Raw genomic sequence first — 15,743 nt, 5'->3', positions numbered from 1 at the left:
GAGAGATGGGGTTCTGCTGACAACTGTCTAATCATTATCTATTGTATCCTGTCTACCAGGAACCAGTCACGCCAAGAGAATTCCATTTGAAGTTTCTGATATCCTAACTCACAACATCTAAGAGAGAATAAAAACTAATTAACTTGGCAGTCCCATTTGCAGTGTCTCAGATGAGAAAAGGTAAATCTGATTTTTTTAAAAGCAGCCTAACATAGTAGTGAACCATTTATCAGAATAAGTTGCTGACAAATGACGTAGTACCAACTTTTCAGTAAACAAGAGAGATCATGGGCCACCTTCTTTGTGTTGTAACTCTGGCAGAGAAGTGGCCCCTATGTTTGAGTGTATGAAAGTCATTTAGATACAACAGTGAACATACCATACAATCATCAGAAAGAGAGAGAGAGCGGTTTCCACACCATTAATCAAATATCGTTTAATTTTAATTGACATATATATGTTTATGCTTATAAGGTCTGATCCTGGAAATTTTATGCATTCAAACAGTCCCATTGAAGCAAAAACCCCATCCCATTAAGGCAGTGGTTCTCAGTCTTTCCAGACTACTATACCCCTTTCAGGAATCTGATTTGTCTCGCATACCTCAAGTGTCACCTCAATTAAAAAACTATTTCCTTACAAAAAATTAGATATAAATATACAAAAGTGTCACAGCACACGGTTACTGAAAAATTGCTTACTTTCTCATTTTTACCAAATAATTATAAAATAAATTATTGGAGGATAAATATTGCAGTTATATTTCAGTGTACTTTATGCCCGAGCCCTGCCACCTGGGGCTGAAACATGTAACTTATCTTCATAGGGTCCCCTGTGACACGCGGCCCCAGGAAACTGTCCTGCTTGCCACCCCCTAACGCTAGCCCTGAACTTGTGACTCCCCGAACCTGAACTTGTGACTGTCCCACGAAGCCCATCGGGGTCACAACCCCCAGGTTGAGAAACACTGAATAAGGCAAATATCTAGATGAGTTGACCTACCCCCAGTTGACCTCTGGGTACTCCTGATTGAGAACCACTGACTCAAGAGAACTACTCATGTGAGTAAGAAATACACATTCAGGTGAGAAACGGTTACATGACTGGATCCAGAGTTAACATTGAAAGAGTATATTGTCACATGGCACATTTAGTACTCTCCAGGCTGTAATCAATTAAATATTTCTACCTAAGTAACAACAGCAACATTTAACTTGTATAGCCCCTTTCTTCTATAGATCTTAATGTACCTTAGAAACTTTACTGAATTCATCCTTACACCACTAGTGTGAGGTAGGAAACTGAAAAATCCATATTTACAGATGGAAAAATCGAGGCTAGGAAAGTTTAAGGGACTTGCCGAATATCACACACTAATTTTGCAGCTGAGCTAGGAACAGAACTCAGATCTCGACTCTTAGGGCACGTCTACACTAATGCTTAAATCAATCTAACTTATGTCACTCAGGAGTGTGAAAAAGACACCCCCTGAGCGACGCAAATTACAGAGACCTAAGCGCTGTCCACACTGGCGCTATGTTGGCAGGAGACGCTCTCCCGTCAGCACACAGTCTCTTCACCAGACGCAGTGCAACTGCGCCAATGTAGCTCTTTTAGTGTAGACCTGCCCTTAGTCATATGCATGTGTATTAATAAATTACAAAATAAGAGCATGTCACAAAGACCACGACAATATACATTCACATCCTACAGCCATGAAAAACCCCTCAAACAAGCCAAAACAAGCCCACCAATACGAGCTGGACAAACCAAGGAGTCTCACAGCATGCTCTAATGTTCAACAAACATGAGTTTCTGTCAGATCAACGGGAGAGCGCCATCTCCTTGTTGAGGCCCCTCCACTGAGGATGCTTTGTCTCCAGCCTCCTCAGGTACAAATCTGGACATGGTTAGATTAAGCATCCTGGCTTATCTCACCTGCTCCCAAGTGATCTGAAAGAAACACAAGACCTAAACCCTAAAGGACTTTACAGGACCAAACCAATACATACTGAATATACTGAACACTTTAGCTAAGGAGCAGCTGCTCAAGCTAGGCAATTCAGAACTCATCTGGATCAACTCCTCTAAAAGCGTAATGGAAAAGGAACAAAGTTGGAGCAACCCACCCAATAACTCAAAGAGCTCTCTCTCTGCTTCCTGATCTCAGCAAACTCAAGTTTTGGCAGCTTCAACCACCTAAGAGTGGTAGTCGTCCTTGGAGACATGGCTGGCAAAGGATGCATCAAATAATTTCTTGTCTCAGTGTTGGTGCAAGCCAGAGATTAATGTGAGACTTCCTATATAATCCTTTTTAGGCCAATGAGAGAGTCACCCAAAATGAGAGAGATCATAGCAGCATGGCACACAGAGAAGTCGGCTATCAAGGAGAGAGAGAGAGAGAGAGAGCGCACAACCCACTCTCAGACTGGAACCACAAGCATTCCATATGCCTACCCATTTTGGAAATAAACCGCCATAAATGCAAAGCAGAGAAATCCGTGTCATGTTGACAGAAGGCAGAAGGAAGTCTGGGGTTTTTTTTGGCAGAGTGTTAATTAATGGGAGACTTGTGCAACAGAGCAGTCCATCTAGTTGTGTGGATACAGAATCAAGGAGCAGCCTCCGCGATACAAGGCCTTCAGGAGGAATTAAGCCATTTTTTAATTATTACGGTTGTGCTTGTACCTGGCATGAGATAGCTGTGGCTAGAGTGGAAACAGTGCACCAAACATAGCAGCCAGCAACTGTAGAAGATCATTTGGATTAAAAAAACACTATCTATATTTTGCCAAAACTTTAGAATGACAAAATGTGACAATGCACACTGGCTCAGAGAGCTAATCACCACTTAAAAGACAAATAAGAGAGAGCAGCTGTAATAAGTGAATATTAAGAAAAAAATTACCTTCACAGACTGGACAGCACTCTCCTTCTGGCACGTAGTACCTGTCACAGTGCAGCTCACCACACTGGGCTGAGAAACAAATCGAGACACCACCTTGACATCGACAGAAACGACAGGCATCCATTCGAAACATGTCTCCATCATAATACTCCACACTGTTAAATATGCAAGCTGGCTTCACTTCTGAAAGAAATAAAAAGAAAAAAAGTGGATTTTGTAGTTTTAAATAATTTTATAAACAAAGAAGAATTCTCTCTGATAAGAATATCTGCCCCTAGCAAAAATACCAAAAATCCTTGGTGAAAGGCTGTGCTGAAAAAAGGAAATTACTATCTTAAAGTAATTTTAAAATGTGAATTCCAAATATGGCCATCCATTTATTCTTATTACTTTACAATGAAAAAGCACCCATTCAAAGGTTTTGAAGCTCTTGAGAGCCCTTTTAAAAAACAAGCATATGCCCAACAATTATCCAAAGACCAAAAATACCAGCAACTACATTTAATTTAACCTTGCCCGCAGCAGAATCTCCACGAGAACCAATGCCACTACTACCCATCACTCAACTCATTATAGGCCAGGGAGAAAAGATGAGCTCTGCAGTCCACTCTGAAGTTTAACAAACTCATGCTGCCGGTGACACAAAGTGATACAGAGACAGTGAGAGAAAATGTCTCTTTTTTAAACAAAGCTTTGTATTTTTTTCCCAAAACAATTATTTTCCCCTAGAGTTTGTGATCTTTCAAATACATAAAATATTTGAGGGTCTGTTTCTTCAGTGGAAAGACAGTTAAATACTATTCAAAAACATTCCCAGGGCAGCAAGATTATATATAAACATAATTCTGCACCTTTATAATTTGAGTATTGACTAGAATTAAAATTTACTTATCCCTCTACAATGGTGTTGATCAGTTCTTTCTAGTCTTGCTTAGTTACAAGTTATCAGTACTACCACCTCTCATGATTTTATCACAACTCTGCTTATGAAAACATGAAAGGCTGTCAACTGACAAATTTTCCTTTATTTAAAATGACCACCATTTCCCATTACTGTCAACAAGTTGGCTGCTTTTTCCTTGCAGTCTATCTGCATGTGGAAGTGAGGCTGCACATAATAAAGTTGGCTGCCACCTCCCACTGTTTTCAATGAGATTGACGCCATGCTCACAGGCAAAATTGCTGCCACTTTATGGTTCAGGGGCTGGACAGGACACAGGCCTGTATGGAGCATCAGGGACACTATGAATGGTGGGTCAGGAGAGTGAGGGGGAACAAGAGGTAGATTTAAAGGTTGCAGGGAGGTGAGGGGTCCAAGGATAGTGATGGGATGGGAGATAGAGGGGATAAAATGACAGTTCCCCCAGCTGGGGAGAGGCGCATGGTAGGCAAGGGGAATCTCTCTGAGCAGCCAGGGGAAGGAAGCGCTATTGGACTTTAATTTGCAACACCTGATCCATAATGTTGTTTAATTTTAGATACCATGTAGAAATTTCTAAAATGTATGAGCTGTAACATTCCTTTCTATCAGAGACCTGCCCAAAGTTAGTTTCCCAGTATAACTTGCAGCCTAAAGTTTACAGGTGGATGGATATAAAAATACAAATTAACTAACAACTTCTAAAAACTTTGCTAAAATATAGTTTTTCTATATGTGTGACTATATGGTGTAATACCACAATATGAATGGTGATAATCTGAAATGACCCACTAATTCATGAATAATGCTGTGATCCCAAAGTCAAATAAACAAAACCACTGCACCACTTTACATTACCACATATTCTGTATATGCCATATATGTTACAGTAGAACTTTTTAATTAACATTTTATAGAGTTTTTAAAAACTGGGACTATTTCATGAAGAGGGTGCATATCTAGCAACCACTATCACTTCATTCTTAGTTGAAGGCATATGTCTTTAGCTCGTCAAACTGGTTCACAGTCTTGGGGTCCTTCAGGATTCCTCATGTCTTTTGGACACACCACACACACCTCTTCTATCTACAATTTCCCCATCTTACCATACATGAACCTGGATAGAATGATGTACGGCTTCATAATCTACAAGATGTACTATTTCAATTTAACATATATAAAGCACTAGTAAATGGAAGCCCATACTATCACATGGGTGTGGCATTTGGGCCAAGTAATCCATAATCTGTAACCTCGCCTTCATCCAACCAATTAAATTGTTGCATGCAACTTTGCTATACAGTAATGGTGGCAATTCATTGTGTTACTTCTGATGTAACAATGGTTTAGAGCTCTTGGGATGGCAAATATACATGCCTTACCGTAGCTGTACACTGCATTGGTGTAATTTGCAAAGTCAAAATAGCTGAGAACTTAAAACAATGGATGGTAACAGATCATGAATCGTAGTGATCCTTGAACCTTGTGGATATTCTAAACAAAAAGAGCTCTCAACCATGCTTGTAGCTGTTTCCATCGCTTCACATTGACTCAGACATTCTAGGCTGCAGTGACACAGACAGGTGACAATCCTGGAATCCTAAATAGGTAATCACGTCAAGTTTTAAAAGAGCTTCAGTTAGTCCAGAATACAGCAAGCACATCTCCTTAGCCACCAAGATCACATCACCCCAGCTTTGTTCACAAGACTGCCCCCTGGGACAAATTGAAGGTAAGTTTTGGCCTAAGATTTTGTTGGCTGTGAAGTGATTGTTAGAACTAACTTTTGTGTGTGTATGTGTGTGCATGCGTGTGTATCATATAATTAAATTAAAATTTAGAATTAGCAGGTCTTTGTAGAAAGCAGTAAAATTAACGAAACATCTTAATTTGTGAGGTTAGAGATTTTTTTCCCCTTCATGCGCCTCTAACATTAAGACAAGTTTTCTTTAAGATTTTACTGCATTTCAATGACATTTTTAAATATCCCCAACTCAGGTGTCTATGTTCAACTCCAGTCTCAAGGTATGCAGTAGGACTGCTACTGTGAAACTTGGAGGTTGAAGCTGGTTCTCTCTTAGCGATTCTGATGTTTAATTTATATAGGTCTGTTTCTCTGTCTTTAAGGCATATTATAAAAAACAGAGAAAGGGAGAGACCAGAAGAGGAAATGCCATAAGAGCTATTGTGTCCAGGAAACTAGCTATGACCTCATTAGAAAGCGATTCACATAAAGATTTGTGAAATATTACAATTGTATGTACTCTGAGTTGTTAGTTTAAAAACAAAAGGAGTACTTGTGGCACCTTAGAGACTAACACATTTATTTGAGCATTTAAAAACAGTTTCTTGAAAAGGAGAAAGTGCTAATAAAAAGGTCTTTAATCCACTTGTTCATTATTTCACTGATTTTGAGTGTAGCCCTGAATCTATGCCTGACTAGGACAGCAGAGAAATTCCCTGTCGAGAATGTCTACTTACTGTTAAAAGGCAAAAAAAAAAAAAAAAAAAAAAAACTATATCAAACAACAATAATTGTAATCTTGAAAAAAAGATGGTAAATGTCCTTAATGAAAAAAATTGGAATAAATATCTCACTATGAATCTGCATCTTTGCACCATCAGGATTTGACAGGATTTATGGGTATATAATTCTCAAGGCTCTGAGTTTGCCATAATATATTTATCATGAAGTAATTAAGATGGAGAGACAGAATGATTTGAATAGGGCAACCATTTTCTTTAAATTAAAAATGTACTTAAAATAGTCAGTTTCAAATATATCACTGTGCCCTTCACTGCCATGATACCTCAGCCACAATGAGGTGGCAACAGCATCTATTATGAGTTCCATTACCATAATGCCTACGAGTTGTAGTCATGGATCAGGACCCCAGAGCATGGGGTCCTCCATGAACTTATCTAATTCTTTTTTGAACTCAGTTATAATGTTGGCCTTTACAACATCCTCTGGCAATGAATTCCACAGGTAGACAGAGTTGTGTGAAGAAGTACTTCCTAATCTTAGTTTTAAACCTCCTGCCTATTATTTCACCCCTATTTCTTTGGGTGCTCCCTGGTTTTTGTGTTATGCGAAAGGGTAAACAACACTTCCTAATTCACTGACTCCACACCATTCATGATTTTCTAGATGTAGATCATATCCCCACTTAGTCATCTCTTTTCCAGGCTGAACAGTCCCAGTATTTTGAAAATCTCTTCATATGGAGGCTGTTCCATACCCCTAATAATTTTTGCTGCCCTTCTCTGTACTTTTACAATTTTAATGCACCTTTTTTGAGATGGGGCAACCAGAACTGCACGCAGTATTCAAGCTGTGGGTGTACCATGGATTTATATAGTGGCATTATCATATTTCCTGTCTTATTATCTAGCCCTTTCCTAATGGTTCTTAACATTGTCAGCTTTTTGACTGCCACTGCATATGGAGCAGGTGTTTTCAGAGAATTAACCACAATGACTCCAACATCTTTCTTGAGTTGTAACAGCTAATTTAGACCCTATTATTTTGTACATATAGGTGGGATGTTTTCCACTATGCATTACTTTGCACTTATCAATACCAAATTTCATCTGCCTTTTTGTTGCCCAGTCACCCAGTCTTTCGAGATCCCTTTGTAACTCTGAGGTCAGCTTCGGAGTTAACAATCTTGAGTAATTTCGAATTATCTGCAAATTTTGCCACCTCACTGTTCACCCCTTTTTTCAGAACGTTTATAAATATGCAGAACAGCACAGATCCTTGAAGGACCCTGCTATTTACTTCTCTCCATTGTGAAAAGTGACCATTTATCCCTACTATTTAATACAGTATACTAGGACTTTCAGAAAGCCTTTTTTTAAAATCATCACTATATTAGCTATCCTCCAGTCGTCTGGTACAGAGGTTGATTTAAGCAACAGGTTACATATCACAGTTAGTAGTTCTGCAATTTCATATTTGGGTTCCTTCAGAATTCCTGGGTGAATACCATCTGGTCCTGGTAACTTCTTATTGTTTAATTTATGAATTTGTTCCAAAACCTCCTCTAATGACATCACAATCTGGGGCAGTTCCTCAGATATTTCACCAAAAAAGAATGGCTCAGATGTGGGAATCTCCCAACATCCTCTGCAGTGAAGACCGATGCAAATTCATTTAGCTTCTCCACAACAGCCTTGTATTCCCTGAGTACTTCTTTAGCAGATTGATCGTCTGGGGCCACACTAATTGGCAGGCTTCCTCCTTCTGATATACTTACAAAAACTAACAGCAACATTTTTTTAGTCTTTTGATGATTGCTCTTTAAATTCTTTTTTGCCCTGCCTCATCATACTTATATACTTAAGTTCCTGGTGTTTATGCCCCTTTCTATATTTTTCTTCACTAGAATCTGACTTTCAGTTTTTAAAGGATGTTTTTTTGTCTCTAACTAGTTCTTATTCTATTGTTTAGCCATGGTGGGTATTTTTTTTTTTGGTCCCATCACTGGGTGTTTTTTTAATTAGGGGTTTACACTTAGTTTGAGCCTGTATTATGGTACATTTAAATAGCTTCCATGAAGCTTGTAGGTATTCACTCATAGAATCACAGAATATCAGGGTTGGAAGGGACCTCAGGAGGTCATCTAGTCCAACCCCCTGCTCAAAACAGGACCAATTCCCAACTAAATCATCCCAGCCAGGGCTTTGTCAAGCCTGACCTTAAAAATCTCTAAGGAAGAAGATTCCACCACCTCCCAAGGTAATGCATTCCAGTGCTTCACCACCCTCCTAGTGAAAAAGTTTTTCCTAATATCCAACCTAAACCTCCCCCACTGCAACTTGAGACCATTACTCCTCGTTCTGTCATCTGCTACCACTGAGAACAGTCTAGATCCATCATCTTTGGAACCCCCTTTTAGGTAGTTGAAAGCAGCTATCAAATCGCCCCTCATTCTTCTCTTCTGCAGACCAAACAATCCCAGTTCCCTCAGCCTCTCCTCATAAGTCATGTGCTTCAGTCCCCTAATCATTTTTGTTGCCCTCCGCTGGACATTTTCCAATTTTTCCACGTCCTTCTTGTAGTGTGGGGCCCAAAACTGGACACAGTACTCCAGATGAAGCCTCACCAATGTCGAATAGAGGGGAATGATCACGTCCCTCGATCTGCTGGCAATGCCCCTACTTATACAGGCCAAAATGCCATGGGCCTTCTTGGCAACAAGGGCACACTGTTGACTCATATCCAGCTTCTCATCCACTGTAATCCTAGGTCCTTTTCTGCAGAACTGCTGCCTAGCCGCTCGGTCCCTAGTCTGTGGCAGTGCATGGGATTCTTCCATCCTAAGCACAGGACTCTGCACTTGTGTTTGTTGAACCTCATCAGATTTCTTTTGGTCCAATCCTCTAATTTGTCTAGGTCCCTCTGTAACCTATCCCGACCCTCCAGTGTATCTACCTCTCCTCCCAGTTTAGTGTCATCTGAAAACTTGCTGAGGGTGCAATCCACACCATCCTCCAGATCATTAATGAAGATATTGAACAAAACCGGCCCCAGGACCGACCCTTGGGGCACTCCGCTTGATACCAGCTGCCAACTAGACATGGAGCCATTGATCACTACCTGTTGAGCTCAATGATCTAGCCAGCTTTCTATCCACCTTATAGTCCATTCATCCAGCCCATACTACTTTAACTTGCTGGCAAGAATACTGTGGGAGACCCTGTCAAAAGCTTTGCTAAAATCAAGGAACACGTCGTCCACTGCTTTCTCCTCATCCACAGAGCCAGTTATCTCGTCATAGAAGGCAATTAGATTAGTCAGGCATGACTTGCCCTTGGTGAATCCATGCTGACTGCTCCTGATCACTTTCCTCTCCGTTAAGTGCTTCAGAATTGATTCCTTGAGGACCTGCTCCATGACTTTTCCAGGGACTGAGGTAGGGCTGACTGACCTGTAGTTCCCCAGATCCTCCTCCTTCCCTTTTTAAAAGATGGGCATTACTTTAGCCTTTTTTGAGTCATCCGGGACTTCCCCCGATCACCATGAGTTTTCAAAGATAATGGCTCTGCAATCACATCCGCCAACTCCTTTAGCACCCTCGGATGCAGCACATCCAGTCCCATGGACTTGTGCTCGTCCAGCTTTTCTAAATACTCCCGAACCACTTTTCTCCACAGAGGGCTGGTCACCTCCTCCCCATGCTGTGCTGCTCAGTGCAGTTGTCTGGGAGCTGACCTTGTTCGCGAAGACAGAGGCAAAAAAAGCATTGAATACATTAGCTTTTTCCAGATCCTCTGTCACTAGGTTGCCTCCCTCATTCAGTAAGGGGCCCACACTTTCCTTGACTTTCTTCTTGTTGCTAACATACCTGAAGAAACCCTTCTTGTTACTCTTAACATCTCTTGCTAGCTGCAATTTAAATTGTGATTTGGCCTTCCTGATTTCACTCCTGCATGCCTGAGCAATACTTTTATACTCTTGTGACTATTCCTTTTCATTTCCATTTAACTAGCTCTCTCCTTTTGTGTACTTTCCCTTTTTGAATTAAATGCTATTGTGGTGGCTTCTTAGGTATTTTCCCCCCTACAAGGATGCTAAATTTAATTACATTATGGGTGCTATTATTGAGTGGTTCAGCTATATTCACCTTGTGGAGCAGAACTAGGACTTGCTGCTCCAACAAGCAGTCATTCATTGTCTAAAAATTATCTCTCTGCATGTACTTGGGTCAATCTGAGGATAATTAAAAACCCCCATTATAATTGGGTATTCTGTTTTGTAGCCTCTCTAATCTTCCTGAGCATTTCACAATACCATCACCATCCCAATCAGGTAGTGGGCAGTTTATTCCTAGTACTATATTCTTATTATTCAAGCATGGAATTTCTTTCTGTAGAGATTCTGTAGTACAATTTGATGGCAGTTAAAGTCATGTTTGCAGGTAACAGCACCTAGATACAGGTGCTGAGGAGAAGAGGAGGGGGGATTTTTTTCCCTCCCTTTTTAATAATATAGGGAAGGCCAAAACATGCTTACATTGGGAGGGCAAGGAATCTGATGAGAATGAGATGTTGAGAAGGGTGAAAAAGGGGTGAGAGAAAGGTTGTGGGAGATTAGAAAGCAAGAGGGGATGGCATCACTTGGGCAGGAGGAGGAGAACAGCAAGAAGAAATAGTGAGTAGAGAGTAAAAAGAAAAAGGGGAAAGTGGAGGAAGGTGGTCACACCAAATCTTGCTGATTTTTTTGCTTTGAAGAAATCAGCAAGATGCTATGCAGAAAGGGAGTAGGGGACAGGAGGGGGGGGGCTTGAGGAGGGAATCAAAGTAGTAAAGAGTTAGCTGTGTTTGTGGATGTAGGACTTGAAAAGGGAGTAGAAGTAGAGCTGTTTGGCTGAGATGACGACAGAATTAAAGAAGGAAAGAGTTAGGTGGTACTGGAGAAAGTGAGCAAGGTCACTGGACTTCTGCCAGAAACATTCAGCATCACAGTAAAAAGAGTATAGAAAATGGATGTTGGGGGGAGGTTTGAGCATTGGCCTGCTAAACCTAGGGTTGTGAGCTCAACCCTTGAGGGGGCCATTTAGGGATATTGGGGATTGGTCCTGCTTTAAGCAAGGAGTTTGGACTAGACGACCTCCTGAGGTCCCTTCCAACCCTGATATTCTATGATAAGCCAGCACTGGGGACTGGATGGATGGACCTTGTGATAGAAAGCAAAAGGGTGTGTAGTGGAGATGATCAACAGCTGAATTGCGGGAGGAGAAAGAACTGGGAAAAGGAGAGAGAGGGCTAAGAGCAGAAGATAATTTGTGGATGCTGATAATTTGAAAGTCATGGAAGGAACAGGTGGCAAAGTGTGGAAAAGAGGGCCAATGAGCAAAGTTGAAGGAGACAAGGTGGTGGTCAAAGGGAAATCAGTGACGGAGAGATATGAGAGGAATCAGAACTTGGTGAAGACAAAATGAGCAACCATTTTAGGAAGTGGGAGGGTTGATCCATATTTGCAGGTGAAGTAAGGAGGTGAGAGCAAGAAGGCAGGAAGCTAGGGAATAAGATGGGATATCAGTATAGAAAGAAAAATAATCAAGGAGGATGGGGGTGGGATTGCGATGTGAGGAAGACAGTGCTTCAAGAGGTGAAGTCAGAGAGGAAGGTGGAAAGCGGAAGAGTCAAGTGGTCAACAGATAACATGGAGGGGAAGAAGAGAAAAGTCAGATGAGGTATTCAAAGAAAGAGAGTAAGTGGAAGAGGAGCGATGGACTAGAAGTAGCAAGATCAGGAGAAAAAAGCCTACCGCCTTCACTGTGATCTTTGGAAGTAACTCTAGAGCAGGGGAAGTGGGAGAAGGTGAGACCACTGCACAAGAGAGAATGATGGCAGCAGCAGCAACTGTGTCAGAAGGGAAAATTCAGGCCTCAGAGACTAAAATGGAGAGGGTGGGAGATGAAATGATCATGTTTTTCTCACTTTTTAAAAGAAAATAGGTGGAATGAGGATTACAGACGGAACAAGATTTAGGGAGGAGGCAGGTATGATGGTAGAGGAGGAGAGGCTCCGTTAATACACATTCCCCTTATAACTGAGCTACTTCTTACTCCCTCTCATTTGTGGTATTTTCTCAACTCAGGAAATGTGCAAAGTTAGATGGTGTGAATAACTATCTGGATGAATTTTGGGCCTGATTCAATTCCCATGGATGTCAATGGGCATCTTTGCATTGATTTTATAGGGGGTTGGATCAGGTCCTGAAAGAGAAGTGAGCTCTTGAGAATCTCCTACTACAGGCAGAATTGACGTAGAAGCCAGAGCCACTCAGTGGAAAGGAAAAACCCTGGCTACGAAAAGTGTTTGCAATTTTCTTTTACAGACTCTGACTGCAAAGAGGATTTTGAATTGCCTTTTGAACCTCGGCTGCCTTTTTTCATTTAATTTAGCAGACTATCTGCAGGAAGTTCTTTTTTCCTTCAATTATTTGTACCACATACTTCTGGGTTTATTTGTTTCCTACTTGGCCTTGCCTTACCTAACCTGCTGCAGTTGTTGTCTATGATATGAGTATCACTCCATATTAGGAGCAACTGTATTCCACATTAATTAAACATTCATGCAAATGGTCAGTGTCAGTCATTACCTTGTTTTGAGCAGTAGGCTGCACCAGCCCACAATGAGATCTGAATTACTGAGATTTCTCAAGCTGTCCTTAGCTGATGGCTATCTTTGATTAAGGCCATGGAAAAGATTAGAGATGCATTTAGTTTGCAATCCATATCCTCACTAGGCAGTCATTTTGCACAGTAACTTTAGCTATACGAGGAGTTTCAGTGTCTGTTTATAGACAAGTTTTGGAACTTTCTGTAGCAGTATCAATGGGCTCCCAGCCAGCAGAAGGGAAGTGAAACTCAAGACAGCTGTCTGTTGTTAAAATGATTAAAGGTTACAGGATCCCAACAACCTCCAATGACAGAATTCCTTCACTATGCAGCAGGATAGATCATATCAGACTCCTGGAAGAAACTGCTGCAATTAATATGAACCTTAATTAAAATAAAAAGGAAGGAAGCTGATTAACTTAACATTAGGGCTGTCGATTAATCGCAGTTAATTCACACACTTAACTCAAAAAAATTAACTGTGATTAATCGCACTGTTAAACAATAGAATACCAATTGAAATTTACAAAATATTTTTGGATGTTTTTCTACATTTTCAAATATATTTATTTCATTTACAACACAGAATACCAAATGTACAGTGCTCACTTTATAGTAATTTTTATTTCAAATATTTGCACTGTAAAAAACAAAAGAAATAGTATTTTTCAATTAATCTCATACAAGTACAATAGTGCAATCTCTATCATAAAAGTGTAACTTACAAATGTAGATTTTTTTTGTTACATAACTTAACTCAAAAACAAAACAATGTAAAACTTTAGCGCCTACAAGTCCACTCAGTCCTACTTCTTGTTCAGCCAATTGCTAAGACAAACAAGTTTGTTTACATTTACGGGACATACTGCTGCGTGCTGCTTCTTTACAATGTCACCTGAAAGTGAGAACAGGCATTAGCATGGCACTTTTGTAGTTGGCATTGTAAGGTATTTATGTGTCAGATATGCTAAACATTCATATGCCCCTTCATTCTAAAGACACCATTCTGGAGGACATGCTTCCATGCTGATGATGTTTGTTAAAAAAACAGTGCGTTAATTACATTTGTGACTGAACTCCTTGGGGGAGAACTGTATGTCCCCTGCTGTTTTACCTGCATTCTGCCATATATTTCATGTTATAGCAGTCTCAGATGATGACCCAGCACATATTGTTTGATTTACGAACACTGTGACTGTAGATTTGACAAAATGCAAAGAAGGTATCAATGTCAGATTTCTAAAAATAGCTATAGCACTCAACCCAAGGTTTAAGAATCTGAAGTGCTGTCCAAAATCTGAGAGGGACGAGGTGTGGAGCATGCTTTCAGAAGTCTTGAAGAGCAACATTCGTATGTGAAAACTACAGAAACCAAACCACCAAAAAAAAGAAAATCAACCTTCTGCTGGTGGTATCTGATTCAGATGATGAAAATGAACATGTATTGGTCCGCTCTGCTTTGGATCGTTATTGAGGAGAACCCGTATCAAGGTTCTTTCCCCACTCTGAACTCTAGGGTACAGATGTGGGGACCTGCATGATAGATTCCCTAAGCTTATTCTTACCAGCTTAGGTTAAAAACTTGCCCAAGGTACAAACTTTGCTTTGTCCTTGAACCCTATGCTGCCACCACCAAGCGTTTTAAACAAAGAACAGGGAAAGAGCCCACTTGGAGATGTCTTCCCCCAAAATATCCCTCCAAGCCCTACACCCCCTTTCCTGGGGAAGGCTTGATAAAAATCCTCACCAATTTGTACAGGTGAACACAGACCGAAACTCTTGGATCTTAAGAACAATGAAAAATCTATCAGGTTCTTAAAAGAAGAATTTTAATTAAAGAAAAGATAAAAGAATCACCTCTGTAAAATCAGGATGGTAAATACCTTACAGGGTATTCAGATTCAAAACATAGAGAATCCGCAAAACCTTAAGTTACAAAAAGACACAAGAACAGGAATATACATTCCATTCAGCACAGCGTATTTTACCAGCCATTAAACAAAAGGTTTCAGAGTAACAGCCGTGTTAGTCTGTATTCGCAAAAAGAAAAGGAGTACTTGTGGCACCTTAGAGACTAACCAATTTATTTGAGCATGAGCTTTCGTGAGCTACAGCTCACTTCATCGGATGCATACTGTGGAAAATACAGAAGATGTTGTTTGCATCCGATGAAGTGGGCTGTAGCTCTTGAAAGCTCATGCTCAAATAAATTGGTTAGTCTCTAAGGTGCCACAAGTACTCCTTTTCTTTTTTCATTAAACAAAAGGAAATCTAATGCATTTCTAGCTAGATTACTTACTAACAGAAGTTCTGAGACTGCATTCCTGATCTGTTCCCGGCAAAAGCATCACACAGACAGACCCTTTGTTTCCCCCCACTCCAGATTTGAAAGCATCTTGTCTCCTCATTGGTCATTTTGGTCAGGTGCCAGCGAGGTTATCTTAGCTTCTTAACCCTTTACAGGTGAAAGGGTTTTGCCTCTGGCCAGGAGGGATTTTACAGCACTGTATACAGAAAGGTGGTTACCCTTCCCTTTATTTTTATGACAACCCGTCATCAGCATGGATGCATAACTTCTGGAATGGTAGTTGAAGCACGATGGGACATATGAATCTTTAGTACATCTGTCACGTAACTATCTTGCAAGACTGTCTGAGCGATTGGCTGAAGTAGGACTGAGTGGACTTGGAGGCTCTAAAGTTTTACGTTTTATTTTTGAATGCAGTTATTTTTTGTACATAATTTGAATTTTGTAAGTTCAACTTTTATGATAAAGAGATTG

General features: G+C 40.4%; 1 protein-coding gene across 7 annotated transcripts in view; it reads right to left on the bottom strand.

Annotated features, from left to right (window-relative positions):
* The window catches only part of CRIM1 (cysteine rich transmembrane BMP regulator 1), a 300,103-nt gene that overhangs the window by 127,296 nt on the left and 157,064 nt on the right, over positions 1 to 15,743 (bottom strand). For all 7 annotated transcript variants that reach the window (XM_073338355.1, XM_073338356.1, XM_073338359.1 and 4 more), the window contains one exon: positions 2,909 to 3,091. In XM_073338355.1, coding sequence (XP_073194456.1) covers positions 2,909 to 3,091 — 183 coding nt within the window. The remainder of the gene's footprint in view (positions 1 to 2,908; positions 3,092 to 15,743) is intronic.

This window comes from Lepidochelys kempii, chromosome 3, assembly GCF_965140265.1.
Source record: "Lepidochelys kempii isolate rLepKem1 chromosome 3, rLepKem1.hap2, whole genome shotgun sequence".
Taxonomy (NCBI): domain Eukaryota; kingdom Metazoa; phylum Chordata; order Testudines; family Cheloniidae; genus Lepidochelys; species Lepidochelys kempii.
The sequence above is the reverse complement of the archived record's forward strand: the minus strand, read 5'-3'. Positions and strand labels throughout refer to the sequence as shown.